Raw genomic sequence first — 21,968 nt, 5'->3', positions numbered from 1 at the left:
TACGAGCAAGATAGCAAACCACAGGTAATGCCTAAAAAACACCACTGGCAGGCTTAAAGGGGCTGCTGTCCAAAACTGTCACTTCTGTGGTCTTCCGAAGCTCCAGTGGACAGAGAAAAACAACAAAAGTCTTAAGTAGAATGTCCTTCCTAGAAAACAAATAGTTTTCTTTCTCTAAGATCTGTCATCTTACTTGCTTGAGAGTTAAAGTCACACAGAAATATCCCATAAAAGTGATTTGAACTGCCACGAGGGTGTGACTCTCTCTGAGCCCACCCTTGTGTCTATGCACATGTACCCTTTTTCCTCCTAATAAACACTTAACTTGTTTCACTAAAAAAAAAAAAAAAAGTCACACATTTAACAAACTGGAAACTTTTACTGTTCCCCAAACAGTAAGCCTTTTGAACAGTAAGCATTTAAAAACAAATAATCTTATTTCCCTTTTATAATGTAAGATGAAAAGAAATTTCTGGTGAGAAGTCAGCACTGGCTGCCTCTGCAGCCAGCCCATTGGCACGTAGTAGGTCTAATGCCACCTGCCTCAGAGGAGGGCAAGGGGAGAGGGGAGAACGAAGCTGGTTTCATGTACAACTGACTTAGACTGCGACTCAAAGTTAGTGTATTTGCCCTTCCAGATTTATACATGATCACAGATCTTACCCAAGTATTGACTGCTACCAGCCTATGAAATAGTTCTTGTCTAAATAGCTGTATGACCAAGGAAATGCTATTCCATGGCATGAATTCCAAGCTGGGTATCTTTTCCACAGTTTAGTGTCTCTCAAGTCAGATGAGAGTTAATGGTTTAATTAGCAGCACTGTTCTTCCCTAGTGCTCCATAAAATCATGTGTCTTTCTAATGATGGCATCCTGGAGTGTATAAAATACCATAATACTTGTCGTAAGTATTCTGAAGACTCTAAACTGTTATTCCCAACTGTCACTAAATTATATCTTTCAGTTCCTTTTGAGTCCCTGTCTAACAAGGGGAGGAGTACCATGTGCCCATTTATAAATTTTGAAGAAATAGGAAAGCTTCCAGAATGGGACCTGTCCTGGGCAGTTTGGCTTTCTTTTGAGTGACAGCATTCTTCATACCCACATTTTATGTGAATCTCTATCAGCTATGGGGGAAAAAAAAAAAAAAACTAGTTCTCCCATACTGAAAAGGTGAAGAATTTGGAAGCAAAATAATCTTATGAGCTATAGACAGGAAAATGTTAACAATTTTTGCAATCTCTTTTCTAGGTTTAGTCATAGTAGGCTATGAAATTCTATAATGCGTGATTTATGATGGCAAATGGTATGTTACCACCAAAATATAGGAATATCTCCTTATGAATTCTTTCTTCAAAGTTCTATTCTTGACTCTCTTGCTCAGTATTATCAATTATTAACCAGCAGAAAAGAGCCTTCATTATTACTGACAATGAGCAGTTCCCTGCTGGGAAATGCTGTTTGCATTTTAGTGAAATTTGCTTTTACTGATTGGCTGACACTGATTAAACTAACACAAGCTCAGTTAGGACAAATTATTATAGTTGATAACTAACGTGGGCCTGTGTTCCTGATGTCTCAGAACACTAAAGGAAAATTAGTTTCTAAACAAAAACAAAGAAAATACTAATTTATATCTGCAATAAATACACAAATGAAATGGAAATGACAGGAAGGCAGTATGTAATTTTTCTAATACATCATGCTGAGACATAGTGTGATGGTCAAAATTTTATTTAGATTGTGTGTGTGTTTTTTTTTCTTTAGAAGTTGCTATGACTCTAGATGTCACTTCAAAAAATATATTATATATCATATATATGTATATAACATATAATCAACTTGATTACAATTGATAAAGTATAAGGAAAATTAATGTCTAACATTAAAAAGTTCAACTGTGTTTAAAAGACACAATTTTGTTTCTTTTATTTATATTGCTAGAATAGAACAATAGTAGAGAAATCTCAGAGAAGGCAATGGCATCCCACTCCAGTACTTTTGCCTAGAAAATCCCATGCACGGAGGAGCCTGGTAGGCTGCAGTCCATGGGGTCGCTAGAGTTGGACACGACTGAAGCGACTTAGCAGCAGCAGCAGAGAAATCTACAAATATCGTTCTTTTTTCATTTCTTTAAACGATAGTACTCTTACTTATTCAGAGGCATTCAATCTGCTCTTGGCAATTAAGGAGTATTGTTGTTGTTTCGTCATTGAGTCGTGTCCAACTCTTTTCCAGCCTGGGGACTGTAGCCCACCAGGCTCCTCTTGTCCATGGGAGTCTCCAAGCAAGAATACTGGAGTGGGTTACCATTTCCTTCTCCAGATCTTTGCAACCCAGGGATCGAACCCAAGTCTCCCGCTTGGCAGGCAGATTCTTTACCAGTGAGCCACCAGGAAAGCTGAATTACAAGAGTAATTTCCTTAAAAGAGGAAGAAAAAAAAACAGATTTCAAAAGTCAGTCAAAATGACTCAGCATACAGACATATATGACATATATGCATATAACCCAAAGAATCAGATGAACTCCTCTTTGAGAAATTCTGTAAAATGGGTATGGGGGAGTAGGCCACTAGGGACAAACTAAAATCTAAGAAATTGATGTAAGAATTTCATGAGAAGATCATTAAGGCTACATTTAAAGAATGTGAGCATAGTTGTCAATCCCTGGATGCACACACGCTATGTGGAAGCTGCACAGCATGGTCAGTAACCAGGGAGACTCTAGGGAAAGACCAGCAGAGCTGTGTGACCTCCTGCAAGTCACTTACGTTCTCTGTGCCTTGGCTCAGTTCAGTTCAGTTCAGTTCAGTCGCTCAGTCGTGTCTGACTCTTTGCAACCCCATGAATCGCAGCACGCCAGGCCTCCCTGTCCATCACCAACTCCCGGAGTTCACTCAAGCTCACGTCCATCAAGTCAGTGATGCCATCCAGCCATCTCATCCTCTGTCATCCCCTTTTCCTCCTACCCCCAATCCCTCCCAGCATCAGAGTCTTTTCCAATGAGTCAACTCTTCACATGAGGTGGCCAAAGTACTGGAGTTTCAGCTTTAGCATCATTCCTTCCAAACAACACCCAGGGCTGATCTCCTTTAGAATGGACTGGTTGGATCTCCTTGCAGTCCAAGGGACTCTCAAGAGTCTTCGCCAACACCACAGTTCAAAAGCATCAATTCTTTGGCACTCAGCTTTCTTCACAGTCCAGCTCTCACATCCATACATGACCACTGGAAAAACCATAGCCTTTACTAGACGGACCTTTGTTGGCAAAGTAATGTCTCTGTTTTTCAATATGCTATCTAGGTTGGTGACAACTTTCCTTCCAAGGAGTAAGCGTCTTTTAATTTCATGGCTGCAATCACCATCTACAGTGATTTTGGAGCCCAAAAAGATAAAGTCGGACACTGTTTCCCCATCTATTTGCCATGAAGTCATGGGATCAGATGCCATGATCTTCGTTTTCTGAATGTTGAGCTTTAAGCCAACTTTTTCACTCTCTTCCTTCACTTTCATCAAGAGGCTTTTTAGTTCCTCTTCACTTTCTGCCATAAGAGTGGTGTCATCTGCATATCTGAGGTTATTGATATTTCTCCCAGCAATCTTGATTCCAGCTTCAGCTTCTTCCAGCCCAGCATTTCTCATGATGTAGTCTGCATATAAGTTAAATAAACAGGGTGACAATATACAGCCTTGACGTACTTCTTTTCCTATTTGGAACCAGTCTGTTGTTCCATGCCCAGTTCTAACTGTTGCTTCCTGACCTGCATACAGGTTTCTCAAGAGGCAGGTCAGGTGGTCTGGTATTCCCATCTCTTTCAGAATTTCCCACAGTTTATTATGATCCACACAGTCAAAGGCTTTGGCATAGTCAATAAAGCAGAAATAGATGTTTTTCTGGAACTCTCTTGCTTTTTCAATGATACAGTGGATGTTGGCAATTTTATGTCTGGTTCCTCTGCCTTTTCTAAATCCAGCTTGAACATCTGGAAGTTCACGGTTCACATATTGCTGAAGCCTGGCTTGGAGAATTTTGAGCATTACTTTACTAGCGTGTGAGATGAGTGCAATTGTGTGGTAGTTGGAGCATTCTTTGGCATTGCCTTTCTTTGGGATTGGAATGAAAACTGACCTTTTCCAGTCCTGTGGCCACTGCTGAGTTTTCAAAATTTGCTGTCATGTTGAGTGCAGCACTTTCACAGCATCATCTTTCAGGATTTGAAATAGCTCAACTGGAATTCCATCACCTCCACTAGCTTTGTTCATAGTGATGCTTTCTAAGGCCCACTTGACTTCACATTCCAGGATGTCTGGCTCTAGGTGAGTGATCATACCATTGTGATTATCTTGGTCGTGAAGATCTTTTTTGTACAGTTTTTCTGTGTATTCTTGCCACCTCTTCTTAATATCTTCTTCTTCTGTTAGGTCCATTTCATTTTTGTCCTTTATCGAGCCCATCTTTGCATGAAATGTTCCCTTGGTATCTCTAATTTTTTTGAAGAGATCTCTAGTCTTTCCCATTCTGTTGTTTTCCTCTATTTCTTTGCATTGATCAATGAGGAAGGCTTTCTTATCTCTTCTTGCTATTCTTCATTGAATATATTCTTGATTGAATATATTCAATATATATTCAAATAATATAATTTAATTGAATATATTCAAAGTACCCACTCTGATGGCTCAGAGGTTAAAGCATCTGCCTGCAATGCAGGAGACTTGGGTTCGATCCCTGGGTTGGGAAGATCCCCTGGAGAAGGAAATGGCAACCCACTCCAGTATTCTTGCCTGGAGAATCCCATGGACAGAGGAGCCTGGTGGCCTGCAGTCCACGGGGTCACAAAGAGTCGGACACAACTGAGTGACTTCACTCACTCACTCACTCACTCACTGCATTTCGGACTCTTTTGTTGACCATGATGGCTACTCCATTTCTTCTAAGGGATTCCTGCCTGCAGTAGTAGATATAATGGTCATCTGAGTTAAATTCACCCTTTCCAGTCCATTTTAGTTCGCTGATTCCTAGAATGTTGATGTTTACTCTTGCCATCTCGTTTTTGACCACTTCCAATTTACCTTGATTCATGGACCTAACATTCCAGGTTCCTATGCAATATTGCTCTTTACAGCATTGGACCTTGCTTTCATCACCAGTCACATCCACAACTGGATATTGTTTTTGCTTTGGCTCCATCCCTTCATTCTTTCTGGAGTTATTTCTCCACTGATCTCCAGTAGCATATTGGGCACCTACTGACCTGGGGAGTTCCTCTTTCAGTATCCTATCATTTTGCCTTTTCATACTGTTCATGGGGTTCTCAAGGCAAGAATACTGAAGTGGTTTGCCATTCCCTTGTCCGGTGGACCACATTCTGTCAGACCTCTCCACCATGACCCGCCCGTCTTGGGTGGCCCCACATGGCATGGCTTAGTTTCATTGAGTTAGACAAGGCTGTGGTCCTAGTGTGATTAGATTGGCTAGTTTTCTGTGATTATGGTTTCAGCGTGTCTGCCCTCTGATGCCCTCTTGCAACACCTACCGTCTTACTTGGGTTTCTCTTACCTTGGATGTGGGGTATCTCTTCACGGCTGCTCCAGCAAAGCACAGCCGCTGCTCCTTACCTTGGACAAGGGGTATCTCCTCACCGCCGCCCCTCCTGACCTTGAACGTGTAGTAGCTCCTCTAGGCCCTCCTGTGCCTTGGCTACCTCTTCTTAAAAGAAGGAAGAAGGAGCAATAATATCCACTTCAGAGGGTTAGACTACCACCTGGTCTTTAGTGAAAGCTCAATAATTATGAGGTAATTCATAACATGGCAAAAGGAAAACCTTTCATTTTAAATGGGTAAAATTTTATAACCACCACTAAAGTTCATCCCAGAATTCACTGTATGCGTACACTGGAAATTAATTACATACACATATTACAGCCTCTATATACTTCAAAATCAAATGACAGCAAAACTTTTATTTAAAACACCTATGAAATTTAATGTTTAATTATGTTTTAATTTAATTTATTCATCATATTCCTTAGATTCAAAGGGTAGCTCTGTAAATGTATCTGCTTTCAGATGATAGATAGATAAAGAATATATATTCTTAAAAGCATTACTGGGACTTCCCTGGTGGGCCTGAGCTTAAGACTGGGAGCTCCCACTGCAGGAGCACGGATCCCATCCCTGTTGGGGAACTAAGATCTCATGTGCTGCATGGCATGGCCTAAAAATAAACAAATAAAATAAAACACAACAACAAAATGCCATTAAAAAAAAAGGCAGAAGATGCGAGCTGATAAACATTAAAAAAAAAAAAAACTTTATTGAGTACAGGTTAGAGTGGCATTCAAAGTATTTATGTAGATGTTTGTAATAATTTCTGATGTTACTCCAAAGTCCAGCTTTTTTTCACACTCTGTGAAAGTATTTTGGTCAATATGCAGTTTAAAATATGTACTGATAACATCTATTTTGTTTCAAGTTAATGAAAATACTATCTCACAAAGTCCAATTTTAAACGTCACCTAACAACTTCCAATACATGACCATATAAACTACATTTTATTTGTGAGCATTTATACTCAGCAAGGTATATTCTATTTTTTCCCCATTTATGTTGAATAAAATGGAAGATTAAGAGTGAGTGTCCCCTATTGAGAATTAAGTCAAGTCTGTGAGAAACCAATCATCCATAAACTTTCCAACTTCAGAGGACTGTCTGAACAAATCCTAACAGTACCAAGCTTGGCTGGCGTATGGTCTCCTGGGCTTCGATTTCTGTGCAGCTTTCGAGTTTCATGAGCTCTTTTCCAAGAACAAATAAAACTAACTGTTCTTGAGGGAGTGCGCTGGTGTTGAGCTTTTCCTTATGAAGCAGCATGTTTTTTTCTTACGCTGACCTGCATGTCCCATGTCACATGAACACTGCCCCACCACCTGGATTTCTGCCTTGTGTCTCGTCTACAGGGTTTCTGCACCCATTCCCCTTGTCTCAGACAAACCAGGGCCTGGTCTGCATATCTGCCCATGTGAGGCAGGTTTTAACTCTCTTCATCATACAGAGAAGCTGTGTCTTTTTGAAGACTGGTTTTCTCGGGGTGCATGCCCAGTTGTGGGATTACTGGGTCATATGGTAGCTTTATTCCTAGTATTTTAAGGATCCTCCAGAGTGGCTGTATTAATTTCCATTCCTACCAACTGTGCAAGATGGTTTTCCCTTTATCTCCACATCCTTTCCAGCATGTATTGTTTGTCATTTTTTGATGATGACCATTTTCATGGGTGTGAGGTGATACCTCATTGTAGTTTTGATTTGCAGTTCTCAAATAATGAGCGATGTTGAGCATCTTTTTTTATGTATGTTGGCCATCTGTATGTCTTTGTTGGAGAAATGTCTGTTTAGGTCTTACACCCATTTTTTGATTGGGTTATGTGTTTCTGATAAGCTGCATGTCTATGGACTTACAAATAGAGCAGGGGAAGGAGAGGGTAGAATGAGTTTTTTTACTTCTATTGAACTCTTAGATCGGTGGTCTTTTTTGAGCACTTTGGACATGAGTGTGCTTTTCATACTAAAAGCATCATCTTGTAAGATATTCACAACAACACTGAAGGCACATTGTATTAATGTGTCTTATCTTTAATTTAGAGATAAGGAAAAATTGAATCTTGGGGGGAAAAAAAAGTCTACGTACCTTGCCTGAAATCAAATGGCTAGGCAACTGTGGCGTTGATCTTTGATAACAAGTTGCGGACCACAAAGCCAGTGGACTTAGCTCTGTGACTCTGCCGCACAAATCGTGGTCTTCTATTTTTGAACGTAGGAGAGAGGTGCTAACATTCCTGCCTCAGTCCAGTGGAATTGACCCAACTGGTATAATTCTCATCTTACCTGCTTTTTGAATAGGAAGTTTCCAATCAATTATTTCACAATGAACTGTGGTAAAGAGGGCAGGACGTCCTGGGCTCCAAGCCCCAGAGGCATCGCCCACTGGCTGGCACCGTGAACAAGTCCCATGACCTTCCAGAGCCCCATTTCCCTTGTCTATAAAAGTCAGATGGCACATTTGTTGATAATTTATGTGGAGATAACCTGTGAAACCAATTTGCATAGGTCAAGGCACATAGAGAATGACTCCTAACTGCTCATCTATAAATGGTAACTTTCTTCTCTCCCAATCACATAGATTTGTGTCTCGAGTCCTAATATGATTTTTTAAGTTCAAGGCAATAATTAGGGAGAGTCAGCACAAAAGGAAAATTGATTTTTAACCATTTTTTTTAAAAATACACGTGAATTTTATGTAGGTGAACACAAATAAACATTAAGTTTTATCACAAGGGCCAGAAGGGTCCCAGAACAGTGAAGGGAAATTGCAGGAGGCAGTGGCGTAAGCTGGATAGTATTGTTAGTAAAATGGGAAGAGGTGCTGGGAGCCTGTACGTTCACAAAAATCACATCAGTGGTCAGGCCCTTCCTGCTGCTTCTTGGCAGCAAAGATCCTCTCAAAGCACAAGGCTGTGTTGTCACATGTTGTCATTCGTGCAGGAGGAAGCTCGCCTTCCCAGGAGAGATCAGCATATAAATAGGATAAAGAGCAGTGGACTTAGAAGTCTGGAGAACTGTTTTCTGTTGTGGGTTCTGCATGCAGGATTTTACCTCGAGCAAATCCCTGAATTTTCCTGGACTTGGATTTTCCAGTCCAGGAAAATGGTTGGATTTCTGGGAATCAAACCTCGATTTACATGGCCTGGGACACAGTGAGCCGGGGCTTCCTCAGCCCATGGCAGCCTCAGAGCAGTGAGGCTCACCTGATGACTCAGAACAAGGGAGGCAAGAAGACGCTGCCTTCAGGGTCTTAAAGGGCATGCTGGAAACAGACAGTGTCACAGAACCAGACCTTATCAGTCAGAGCAGTCGCCAGCCAGCCCAGGCATAAAAGATTGAAACCTAGGTGCCCTGTTTCTGAATGCAGGCTCTCCAATAATCTGCAGTAGTCTTCAGTCCTCCACTGCCCTTCTGTAACCCAGACATTTTGGCTTCTCCCTAATAGCCCAGGTGGCGCTAGTGGTAAAGAACCCACCTGTCAATGCAGGAGACTTAAGAAATAGGGGTTCAATCTCTGGGTTGGGAAGATGCCCTGGAGAAGCACATGGCAACCCACTCTAGTATTCTTGCCTGGAGAATCCCATGGATGGAGGAGCCTGGCGGGCTACAGTCCATGGGGTCCCAAAAGAGTCGGACACAAATGAGGGACTAACACTTTCACTTTCAAGTGCTTCAGTCGTATCTGACTCTGCAACCCCATGGACTGTGACCCACCAGGCTCCTCTGTCCATGGGATTCTCCAGGCATGAATACTGGAGTGGGTTGCCATTCCCTTCTCTAGGGGATCTTCCCAACCCAGGGATCGAACCCGGGTCTCCCACATGGCAGCTGCTTCAAAGTCTTTACCATTTGAGTCACCAGGGAAGCCCATGGGGTCACAAAGAGTCGGACACGACTGAGGGGACTTAGCACAGCACTTACACCCCCTGTCTACCAACCGTGGGGTGTCAGTGTGTTCGTATACCCATTTCATAATAAAAAAGAAAAATGTTGAAATAGATAAAATTTTGAAAAATTGGCTGCAGTGTTGCTATGTTTGGAACCATCCTTTAAAAAAAAGAAAAAGACCTTCAAGAGAGTTATACTCTCAGATTCACCAAGTAGGGCACTTCTGTGGCAAGATTCAGCAGTTCTAGAAATGCCTCCCTACTAAAAAGTGAAATCAAACAAATACATTCCAATCCTATGGCTTCATCTTTAGTTAAAATTTAAAACCCTCCTAGTTTTATGTGGCTTTAAGGCCCTATTATTAACTTATCATATCAGGGACTCTGGACAGCACCTTCTCAGAAGGGCAGCAACTCTGGATGCAGATGTATGAGCCCCATGGGACAGGGTCCCCCACCAGCAAATGGGACTCCAAGGTGACCTTATGACTCCCAGTTTTGCCAGGAGTCAGTCACTAAATAAAGGGGACATGTGCAGTGTTATTAATTAGAGGATCACCCATTGTCAGAAAGTGCACATTGGCTCAGATTACATCAGAGAAATGTGCGCCAAGGCCAAACAAAACCATTTCTAGCACTTCTAAAGAAAATACTGTGAACCAATAACAATGAATTTCTTCTTAAAAATGCAATATAAAGTATCATTCTCTTTGAACTAATCATGTGTCTGAGCATCACCTGATGTGATGTTGTGTGGATCTCTGTCGCTAACCTGAAGTTTATCTTTCAAATAAGAAAAGATACCACCCCTTTGAGGAGGGCAGGGCAACCCACTCCAGTATTCTTGCCTGAAGAATCACATGGACAGAGGATCCTGGCGGGCTACAGTCCATGGGGTCACAAAGAGTCAGACACGACTGAAGCAACTGAGCACCCAGGCATGCACCACCTTTGTATCACAGAACTTCTCAGGGAAAGCACTTTTTCTATGGAAGGAGTGAGGAATAAGGTCTGTTTGAGGAAGGAGCCATCGGCCGAGGCTGGGAGCGGGTATCAGGAACAATGTACGATGCTGTGTGGTCAGGCCCCTCAGCATGGCTGTCCTCTTGCTCTCTGTCCGTCCCCTGCCTGGCTGGTGTCTGCTTCACCTACAATCTGCTCGCATAACTGACCTCCCTAAGCGCTTGCCCCAGGCCCCGTGCTAAGTCACTTCAGTTTTGTGCGACCCTTTGCAACCCTATGGAGGGTGGAAATTCACCAGGGAAGAATACTGGAGTGGGTTACCATGCCCTCCAGGGAATCTTCCCAACCCAGGGATGGAACCTGAGTCTCCTGCCTTGGCAGATGGGTTCTTTACCACTAGAGTCACCTGGGACGCCCACCCCAGCCCCCTCCCCACCCCAGCCCCCTCCCCCCCTCCCCCCCCACCCCCGGTGCTTGCTCTAATCAAAGGGGTGCTGAGGAGCCTCTGGAGCCTCTGCTGGTTGCCCTGGTAACTAACGAGCCCTCCTGACATCCATCCCACTGTAACTGGCGACCTCCGCCCCCTCCCCAGCAAACACGGCTGCTGTGTTCGCCACACACGGTGGGGCCTCGCTCCAGGACCTTGCTTCCAACATGTGAGCTTCCCCATCCATTAAACTAGGGCCCCCCAACCTCTGGGGTCGAGTGCCTGATGCTCTGAGATGGAGCTGTTGTAATAACTATAGAAATAAAGTGCACAATAAATGTATTTGAACCATCCCCAAACCATCCGCCCCACCCCATCTGTGGGAAAATTCTCTTCCAGGAAATTGGTCCTGGTGCCAAAAAGGTTGGGGACCGTGGCCTTTAAACCACTGATGTCTCTGACTCTGGGCTCTTTCTTCAGCCTAGAATAGCTCTGGGGGTGCAGCCCAACAGACACTCAAATGGGTGAAAAGGAAATGCTGTCTTGCGTTTGCCGCTATTTTGGGCATCTGTTTCTGACAGGGGTTGCACCTCCATTTGTTGAGTTATTTTACAGTCCAGTAAACTGCAGAGTGCTGATAGTCATGCAGGTAGTTCTTGCTTATAGAAATGCAGATAAACTTGTCTGGTGGAATGGAATGGATCACCACTGTGGTTCTTCACCCGCGTTCCTGACAGACTGTAAGCTCCTTGAATTCTCCTTGGAATCGGTCTTTCATCTTTTCATTCCCTTCTGAATTAATGAGATTAATTGTTTACAAGTGTTCATTTCATCTTTTTTTAAGTCACGACTTTCCTTACTTAAAAATGATGATCTTGGGACTTCCCTGGCGATCCAGTGGTTAGGACTCAGCGCTTTCACTGCGGTGGCCCCGGGTTCAATCCCCGGTCAGGGAACTAAGATCCTTCAAGCCCGCCCAGCGCAGCCCCTTCCCCCGCCCCGCCAAAAAAGTGATGTCTTGAAACAGCATGTTATGCAGGAACCTGTAATAGAGTCTATTATATGTCACTCATATTTAACCCTGAACTTTTTCAAGAGCCGATTTCAATTGAATATTTTAAGTAAAGCCTGAGACACAGTTTCTTTTTCTTTTAGCTTCAGACAAGCTTGACGGAACCCATGACGTTATCCAAATCGATCTCTCTTCCTCGCAGCGCGTACTGGCACCACATCACCCGGCAGAGCAGCGTTGGAGAAATTTACAGTTTGCAAGGCAAGTGGGCTTCCTGGGGGTGAAGCCAGGAGCCACGCGGTTTGCTTTGTATTTGCCCTGCTTGCTTCTCCTCCATTTCCATTTATCTGCTGTCGCCGGCCACAGTGGGAGCTCTGAGACTTACTGTGGCTTTTCTAAAGTTTTTATTTAATAGACTCACGGTAAAAATTATCCCAAAGCTAACCAAGGGCCAAGGAGCCGCTTTGGCGAAGGAGTTGGACTAAAAAAATGATACAAAACATTGTCAGAAGCTAAAACTGGCTACTACCACGGTTTGTTTCCTGCTGAGTCTTACAAAGGGTTTCCCTCTTAGCATCTTTTTGCCATAAGAGGGTTGACTCTCTGTTCTGGAGGCTGACTGCTGGCTCTGTCATGAAATGCTCCATGACCTCTCATAGTTTTAAGGTTTAGCCGAATCCTTGACGTGGAAACCATTTGGGAGGGAGCAGGGCAGGAGGAGAGGAGCGTAAGTCCGTTGCTTCTATATTTTTCCTAATGGTAAATGGTTGACTGACTGCATAGACATGGCTTAGCAGATGAAGCAGATTAACAGTGGAAGGTATTTGATCAATAACAGCAGAACTCCACTTCCACGGTTCTCTTCCTGTTTCTTCCCTTCTTTCTTTAATGCATTAAACTTATCCTTCAAATAAAATATTCAGCTGCAAGAAACTAATAACTGACCAAGACAAGAGGAAGCAGGAACTAGGGAAAATAAGGCTTAAAACAAAACCAAACACACACAACTGAAAACTCTCATCAGACAAACCTTTGAGCACAAGAGGCTTGAATGTAGGAGCTACCCAGTAAATATCAGGTGAAGGAATGACCGTTATAACCTTCAGCGTAATCAGGCACTCAGAATATTCTTCTTTTTATGAATTAACTTTTGCTCATATTAACAACACTAAATGTTTGGAGATGAAAAAAAATGGTAGCAAGCAACCTGAAATAGTGTTATTTTTTAAGCAATATTTGCTTGCTAGAGTTTCAAACCTAGAATAATGAGATTCAGTGAGTGGGGATGAATGATTAAGATACATTCTGCAGGAAAAAGCAGAACCATTTTAGTCATTTATGGAAGATAATTGCATTTGATATTTTCAATGAACTGTCTTACCACCAACTTGACTACTGTATTTAACAGGTCGTGATTATTTTTTGTATTATTTATTTGTATGAGAAGATCTTTAATAGGATAAGGATTAGAGGACTGGAAAAGGGAGGGGAAACTGCTTTGACAGTTCATGAATCGGAGAAGACATGCTTCTCATTCCGTTGGTTCCCTCCAGAAATGCCCGCACTACAGACTTAAATTGCCAGAGTCGTGATCTTGTAAAATTCATCTTGCTTGTTCCTGTGGTTAGAAATAATTAGAAAATATGCTTTTAATATAAAGTTATTTTTATTTAAATGTAATCATATATCTGTAAATATTCAATAGAAGAAAGCTAAAAATATGGAATATTCAAAGAAGAAAATAAAAATAATTAAATTTCTAAGCTTCTACAAATAAGTTGTAGAAATACTACTACAAATAAGTTGGAAATGGGTTGGAATAACTCTACTGATAACTTTGGGTTCTAACAAGGTTTTGGTCTATAATTCCAGCAAATAAAAGAATGTGGTTTTCATGGTAACATGGAAAACTTTTCTCTGAAGATAGTATTAAGACTTAGGTGGATAACTTCCAAAATAATGTCATAAGCGCCCAACAAAAAATACCAGAAGGCAGTGAAATTGCTGAAAACATTGCAATGAGACTTGTTGGAGGACAGCGGTGATTTACACAATAAAACAGAATCAATAAGTGATTAGATACTCTATGATTTATCTCACTAATATTTCCAGTTAAGGGTTTCAAATGCCTTATTAGTTATGATCTACTTAGATGACTGTGTTGGGGAGGAAAAATGTACCTTCTACCCTTCAGGGTTCTTTGGCTGGTCTAATAATTAAATTGATGTGAAATTAACAGGAGAAAAATAAATGTAATGGTATACATTAGGGATTCCCATGAGACCCAAAGCCGAGCATGGTGGCTGAGGCTTATACAGTGTTCTGAGCTAAGGGAAGGGACAGGGCCTAGGGTTTCCAAGGGCGGAGGCGGGTGGCAGGACACAGGCGACAAGAAGAGCAGGTGTTTGGTAATTAGATGTTTGCTCTGCCACACAGATTGGTCCTTCTGATAAAAGTTATCTCTGGTAACAGCTCTGCATCTGAGCCAGGCGCTCAGTCTGGATTCTTTTAGGCAATTAAGCGGGAGGTTAAAAACTCTTCCTGAGTCTTCTGAGCCTTGATTGTCTTTGGCTCAAAATAATCCACTTGCCAAAGTGGCACGTTTTGGAGAGGCTCGTTCTGAACCCCTTCAATCTCAATGTCACTTTCTTCTCTGGTTGTTGTTTGTAGCTAACAAAAAAAAAAATATGCATTGATGAAGGTAATTACTGTAAATCAGATAACTATAGAAAGTATTCAATGCAGAGTACAGTTCATTCTGCTGGGCATTTATTTTTGCGTTGCATACCTCTTGCCTGCGTGCTCAGTTGTGTCCAACTCTGCAACACCATGGACTGTAACCCACCAGGCTTCTCTGTCCATGAAGTTTTCCAGGCAAAAGTATTGTGGAATGAGTTGCCTTTTCCTTCTCATCCACCACCTCAGGAAGTGGATCTTCCTGACCCAGGTATCGAACCCATGTCTCTTGCATCTCCTGTATTGGCAGGCGGATTCTTTACTGCTGCACCAGCTGGGAAGCCCAAATAAAGTAAAAGTGAAAAGAGTTGCTCAGTTGCGTCTGACTCTTTGTGACCCCATATACAGCCCATGGAATTCTCCAGGCCAGAATACTGGAGTGGGTTGTCATGCCCTTCTCCAGGAGATCTTCCCAACCCAGAGAACAAACCCAGGTCTCCTGCATTACAGGTGGATTCTTTACTAGCTGAGCCACCAGGGAAGCCCAAGAATACTGGAGTGAGTAGCCTGTCTCTTCTCCAGTAGATCTTCCCAACCCAGGAATTGAACTGAGGTCTCCTGCATTGCAGGCAGATTCTTTACCAACTAAAGTGTTGTTTAAAAAGAGAGAGCAGGAAAATAGAAACAATCTCATCACCCCTTCATCCCACTAAACTACATTTACAAGTGTGGGTTTTGGCATCTCACTCCTCACTTGTGCTCCTTAAAGTGGTACCGCCTCTTTACAAGGAGGGGAACGTAGTCAAGCAGCTGCCATCACTGAGCGCCCAGAGTAGAGGACACCTCTGGCACTGGTGGGCGACACATCATGGAGTAGCCGCAGGTGGCATCGAGGAACAAAAATATCATTAGAACCTCTCCACCATACTGTTAGCGTTCTCACGGTGAAGCTGCGGTCAATATGAATTAAATTCATCAGGCTTTCATTCAGAAGGTAACGGGGGGAAAGTTAATATGCTTAAAGTTTAATAGATTGGAATTCATTAATAAACAGCACATGTACTGGAAGTGGGAAAAAAAAAATCCTGGTGTGAAAACAAATCCATTCTCTACAGGACTTACCTATAACTTCAGCTGCCTGTCACCCTCAAAACTGCACTCTCTTTGGTTTTACTGTATTCATTTCTGCCATCTACTCTATAACCGTAGAGGCAAGATAGACTTACAAGATTGACATATCAATACTGACATACTGTGTTTACGCTAATGTCTGGAAAAGAGGTGCGATGTAATCTTCCAGATCTCCCACTAGGCGCTCAGAAAGAGTGGGCTCTTACGGCTTTCCTGTTGGACTGCTCTCTGGAGTCAAAAAAAAAAAAATTTGACAAACAGAATAATTCAGCTTTAAGTAGCTAAATCCAAGGCTGCTGCTGTTGAAAATCTCTGCCCCTAAACGGCTGTGATGGGTTCTGACTCCCCTTCCTGCAGAGGGTGTTAATAAAGACTTTTCTATGTTTTTAGTGGGCAATCAGGATGATTGGTTCTTATTAGATGGTAGTTTTTCTATGTCTCTAACTTCTGCGTTTATGAAAAACATTTATGTCACAACACCTTCTCGTGATGCTGTTTCTAGTCTCAGGGAATTCTTGGCTAAAAATGAAGGCTTAAAACACACCATTTGTTTCACTCGTATCAGAACTGTGATGTTAGTTCTAAGGCCTTCAGCAGAAAATGTGTTGGGAAGATGAGAAACACTCAGAGGAGTAATAAGAAAGGGAGGGAGGAAAAGAAAAAAAAGGTCCATAATGTAAGTGAGCACAGGTTCAGCTGCTCACCACTCAACAGCCAGTAAATCGAGGAGAAGAATTCGGTGGAGAAGAACTTTATTCAGAAAAGCTGGTGATCTGGGGAGATGGTGGCCTCATGTCTGGAAAACAACTCCCAAGATTCTGCTCAGCCATGACAGCTTTTAAAGGGAAAAGAGGGGAAAAAATCTTAATCATCGAGGCAGGAGGTCAGATTATTCATCATTTTCTCTTGCCTACAGGCCTGCTGACTTCTCCCCATCATCCTTGGGATGCTGTCTTGCCAGTAGAGTCGGCCTGCGGATTTGCAAAGGAGAAGAAGCTAAGGGTAGAGACCTAGCTTCTTTAATTACTTAATTATTCCTTCTAATCTAGGAAAGGAATCAACAGGCTAGATTAAGTGTACACTCGTGTGTGTGTGCTGAGTCGTGTCCTACTCTTTGTGACCCCGTGGACTCTAGCCCCCATGGACTCCTCTGTCCATGGAATTTTCCAGGCAAGAATTCTAGAGTGGGTTGCCAATTTCTTCTCCAGGGGATCTTCCTAACCCAGGGATCAAACCATAGTCTCCTGTATTAGCAGATGAATTCTTTACCACTGCACCACCTGGGAAGCCCTAAGGTGTATATTTAGGAAAGCAGAAATCAGGAGCTACATTAAATGTTGCCTAACGATCTAGTCTTTATGATTAAAGTCTAAGGAAAATAGGGATGAACAAATAAAAGGGACAAGGAAGCTGCTTCCAATAAGGGGGTCAGAGTTGCCCTTACTCTATTATTTACAATATTCTGATGGTTTTTGCCATACATCAACATGACTTTTAATCACCATTCTACTTATGTACACAACAGATTATGGAGCAGAGTCAGTTGCTTCAGTCGTGTCTGACTCTTTGTGATCCCATGGACTATAGCCCACCAGGCTCTTCTGTCTGTGGGATTCTCCAGGCAAGAATACTGGAGTGGGTTGCCATTCCCTTCTCCAAGGGATTTTCCTGGCCCAGGGTTTGAACCCAGGTCTCCTGCCTTGCAGGCAGTTTCTTTACCATCTGAGCCACCAGAGATGCCCAGAGAATGTCAAATAGTTTGGGGCTTTCATCACTCAGAGCTCTGGAGCACAGAGCTTTGGAGAAAGTCTGAAGCCTGTAGGTCGATGGTGAAATGCTGCATTTAACAAAAAAGCAGCAGCATTTAACAAAGAAACTTGCCATAAGTACAAATTTAAAGTAGATTCTGGGAGGAATTAAATTTGCATCAGACATGAAGCTGATGTCATCTTTACTTACACCTCTTATTAAAAGCGTTCCCACTTTAAATTTAGTAATAGTAGTGTTAGTCGCTCGGTCATATCTGACTCTTTGCGGCCCCACGGACTGCAGCCTGCCAGGGTCCTCTGTTCATGGGATTCTCCAGGCAAGAATACCCGAGCGGGTTGCCATAGAAGATGCATTTGAAAAGCTATCGGGCTGGGTGGCGTAAAGACCGCTCTGCGAGGACAGTTCTCAGCCCTTGTCCTGCACAGTCAGGTTGCCTGCCTGAGCAGTTGGCATGTCTGCTGCTTGCTTCAGGACCGCCATTTTCACTGGACACTGATGCTCGCAGCTGCTGGTCCTCACTTAGGTGGCCCAGGAGGCGCCGGGAGATGCTGAGGCTCCTGCCCCTGGTAGCCAGGTTTCTGTCTCCACCTGCCACTCCGCTCCGGGGTGAGTTCTCCCACACGGCACAGTGATGGAAGGGGCCTCGAGAATATGGGCCCGAAATGAGCCCCATGCGCCGGCTTAGGGGACTCGGTGTTACCCGTCAACGTTCCCTGATACATTTAATAACTCCTTTTTTGCACCAGTTTTTATGAGATAGGATGGGACTCATTTTTGAACAGCCTGAACAGCTTTGCTCTTTGAATTAAGGACCACTGGAGGTGCCATTTGTAGAGGTGATAACTTTGGAGTTCTGCTTTCATTAACAGTGATTAATACTCACGTGCCAGTGCTGAATGGCGTCACCCCTGCCCCCTGCCCGCCCCCAGTCTATAGTTAGCTCCAGACCCCCAGTGTCAGCACAGCACGCACCTGGTTACACGGAAGGCAGTTTATGTTCGCCGAAAGGGCATCCGTGGCGCCAATTTCTCCGAAGGACAGGATGCAAACAGGCAATTAGAATTAGAGATAACCTTCGGAAGACAGTAAATAGAGTTCTGGCGGAGACGAGGGAAGTAAATCAAAGGATTTACTTACTCTTCGTCGACTCTGACCCTCTGTCCTCCTTTACTGCCCATTCAATTTCGAGTTCGCGTGGTTTTTAAATTGCTTCCATCGAGGTCTTCTGTTTAAATTTTCATGATATGATGTTTTCCAAATTGCAAAGTTAATGAAAGCCTCCTGCAGCAAGTAAAACACACAGAGACATCTGCACCAGTGGTAGAAAGGAACTTGCCTGAGCCACGTTCTGTCTTCCCAGAATGTGATCTGCCCGTTGTCAGGTGAGTCAGTCACGCTGGGTCCACGGCAGCCAAATATATCACACGTCTTCCCTAGGGCCCGAGCCTGGCTTTGGAGATTATACCACAAACAAGAGCCAGTTTTTAGAATCATCAGTTTTCATCTATGTGGACATTTATGTTGGGCTTCCCCTATGGCTCAGCGGTCAAGAATCTGCTTGCCCATGTAAGAGATGTGGGTTTGATCCCCAAGTCAGGAAGCTTCCCCTGGAGGAGGAAACAGCAACCCACTCAGTATTCTTGCCCGAAGAATCCCATGGACAGAGGAGCCTAGTGGGCTGCAGTCCGTGGGGTCACAGAAGAGTGGGAGACAACTGAGCGCAGCACAGCAGCACATGAACACCTGCAGCATGGCCTTACCTTGTGAAGGGTGAGTCCAGGCAAGGGCCTCTGGGGATCTGCACCCCCAAAATAGACATCAGATGAAAATGCTCCAAATAGTCAGAGTGAACTGTCCTCACTGCACGCACAGCCCATCACTCGCTCTTCCAGGCTCCCAGACGTTCAGGCCTAACTTTCATACATCAATGCATTTGTTTACAAACCTGCTTCTTCCACTAGGTTGTGAGGTAGCAAGTTTGATTTTTTTTTTATCCCCAGGGCACCGCCAAATTTGGGGGCTCAGTCATGTTGAAGAGGCTCTACCTGCAGAAGCTACAATCTTGAGTTTGGGAGCTAAGTTAATTGGAGTTTGAATATTTACCAGAGCTAAGTTGTGTGTCTTGGGGCCATTTACTTAATCCTTCTAAGCGTCACTGTCTTCATCTCTAAACCAAGGATAATAGTACCTATTACGGTGCTTAAATGAGATTGTCCACATGAGGCGTAAAGGTTCCCTAGTCATTAACCGTTGTCAATATATTGAAGTAAATTAAATTCACGCTAAGAAGTTTCTGTCCCAGGCAAAGAGACGCATGCTATCCTACTCCAGTTTATTCCACTTTTTTACTTTAAAATGTTATTATAGAGTTTCCACTATGCATGAAGAATTCTGTTTTGTTCTAAGGACATTATAAAAATCTAGCTTTAAGTAATAGTATTCCGGGAGTGGGAGGCTCAAGAGGGAGAGGATATGTGTATACTTATGGCTGATTCATGCTGTCACACAAAAGAAACCAACAAAACATTGTAAAGCAGTTATCCTCCAATTAGAGAAAAAATTTTTAAAAAGAAGGTAAAATTAAAAATTAAAAAAAGAAATACATTTCCAGCTTCTGAAATTCAAGAAAAACTAAATCTAACTCTAACCTAACCCTAAGTTTTTGATGCAAGAGGAAAAGGGACAGTCAGGCTTAAATCTTCATTGGTTTTTTCTTTCCCTCATCAGTACAAACCAGCTCTTACCCTCTAAGGAGGGGACACTCCTCCCAAGTTTGCATCACACAGTCCATGTAGCCTGAGGAAAACAGGGCTGTTTTCCAGGCTGGGGAGTTAAAAACTCCTGAAGGACTTTATCCAGCTCAGTGACGAAGAGGTGAACCCACCGCAGCCCACCCTCCCACCCAAGATCCATTCTTGATGATTCACCCGTCCAGTCTCCTGAGAACCTCTCTGAGCACTTGTTTCCTGCCCCAGGCACAGCCTCTCTTCCCAGGTAGACCAGCTTTGCTTGATCCCATTATTACCAAGTCGGGTTCATCACGGTGTACATTCTGTTGGCTGGACCACAGGTGAAAGGCAAGCTTTAGTTAATTAAGTCTAGCACAGTGAAATCGGAATATAACTCAGTGTGAAATACAACAGTCAGCCACTTAATCCTGGTCTATTAGGTATAAAAAGTAGTTACTAAAATGTGCAGAGCTTCCAGATAGTATATTGGATTGGGATGATCTAGCAAGGGCCTTATTCCAACAGACTGCTTCTCTCTCTAATTCAAACCTGGAATTGAAACTTTAGTTTCAGACTTGAATTAAACCTGAAACTTGATCTCTCTACTTGATTTTCCTCCATCAAGCTTCCACCGTGAAATATTCTAAAACATAATAGGTAACACATGTAGTTCTATATTGATCAAACTTTTATGGAAAAAATATATTCCATTTTATTCTGTAGGGAATAAAATTGGTACATAATAGTAGCTCAAGGAAAGGTTAACACAACCATGACAGAAGGTCAGCTGTCTCTGTCATGGATTTGGGTGCATATGCTCAAACATGTACACACACACACACACATCTACACACACACAGGACCATTTGGCTCATTGCTGTCCACTGTTTATCACTTCCCTTGAAAATGTACCTATTAAGCTATGCTTCACAAACTAGAAACGACATAGAAGAATATTGAGAGGAAAAACAGTTCACTTGTATTTTTCTTCCTGATTCTGTTTTCTGTTCTGTTTTTTTAACCTCATCTCTACCTCTTACCCTTCAACTAAATGTACCCCACCCCTAATTCTAGATTTAACATTAATACTTGTTTTTCATGTATCCCCTCCCCCCTTGTTTTCTTTTGTCTGCCAGACAACATGACATCTGGAGACTTGATAATGATTGGGTAATAAGAAAAAATAAGAAACATCAGGAAATTCACATCATTAAAATTATGTGTGCATGCTAAGTCACTTCAGTCATGTCCGACTCTGTGCAACCCTAATGACTGTAGCCCACCAGGCTCTGTCCAGGGGATTCTCCAGGCAAGAACACTGGAGTGAGTTCCATGCCCTCCTCAATGGATATTAAAATTATACTGCAGAGTTAATATAAATTTAAGCTGGAATTTGGCCTTCAGTAAAGTTCTGGCACTTACCACACTGCTCTATAAATAATAGATGCTAATTCAAAGTTTACTACTTCAAACTGCAAACATCCAATATTTTAAAACTTTAAACTGTGGTTGCATGAGTTTTGTTGTTGTTCTTGTTGCTCAGTCACTAAGTCACGTCCGACTCTTTGTGCCCACCATGGACTGCAGCACGCCAGTCTTCCCTGCCATTCACTGTGTCCCAGAGTTTGCCCAACCTCATGTCCACTGAGCCAGTGATGATGTCTAACCATCTCATCTCTGGCACCCCTTCTCCTTCTGCTCTCAGTCTTCCCCAGCATCAAGGTCTTTTCCAATGAGTCAGCTCTTCATATCAGGTGGCCTAAGTATTGGAGC

At 42.9% G+C, this 21,968-nt stretch overlaps 1 protein-coding gene and 1 long non-coding RNA gene across 4 annotated transcripts in view; one reads left to right on the top strand and one right to left on the bottom strand.

Annotated features, from left to right (window-relative positions):
- Window positions 1-21,968, top strand: part of DOK6 (docking protein 6) — a 413,808-nt gene that overhangs the window by 326,966 nt on the left and 64,874 nt on the right. Inside the window, exon 7 of the mRNA XM_055559154.1 lies at window positions 12,033-12,150. Within this exon, the coding sequence (XP_055415129.1) occupies window positions 12,033-12,150 (118 nt within the window). The remainder of the gene's footprint in view (window positions 1-12,032; window positions 12,151-21,968) is intronic.
- Window positions 13,156-16,255, bottom strand: LOC129635918 (uncharacterized). 3 transcript variants are annotated; one of them, XR_008706536.1, is made up of 4 exons: window positions 16,241-16,255; window positions 15,688-15,924; window positions 14,678-14,899; window positions 13,156-13,507 (listed from the first exon to the last, which is right to left on the bottom strand). It is a non-coding gene; the product is annotated as an uncharacterized LOC129635918 (long non-coding RNA). The 3 variants fall into 3 exon arrangements; XR_008706534.1 differs by lacking the exon at window positions 16,241-16,255 and having other exon boundaries at window positions 15,688-16,017; XR_008706535.1 differs by lacking the exons at window positions 13,156-13,507; window positions 16,241-16,255 and adding an exon at window positions 13,532-14,559 and having other exon boundaries at window positions 15,688-16,017.

Source organism: Bubalus kerabau, chromosome 21, assembly GCF_029407905.1.
Source record: "Bubalus kerabau isolate K-KA32 ecotype Philippines breed swamp buffalo chromosome 21, PCC_UOA_SB_1v2, whole genome shotgun sequence".
Classification (NCBI taxonomy): Eukaryota; Metazoa; Chordata; class Mammalia; order Artiodactyla; family Bovidae; genus Bubalus; species Bubalus kerabau.
This window is presented reverse-complemented; position numbering and strand designations above follow the sequence as displayed.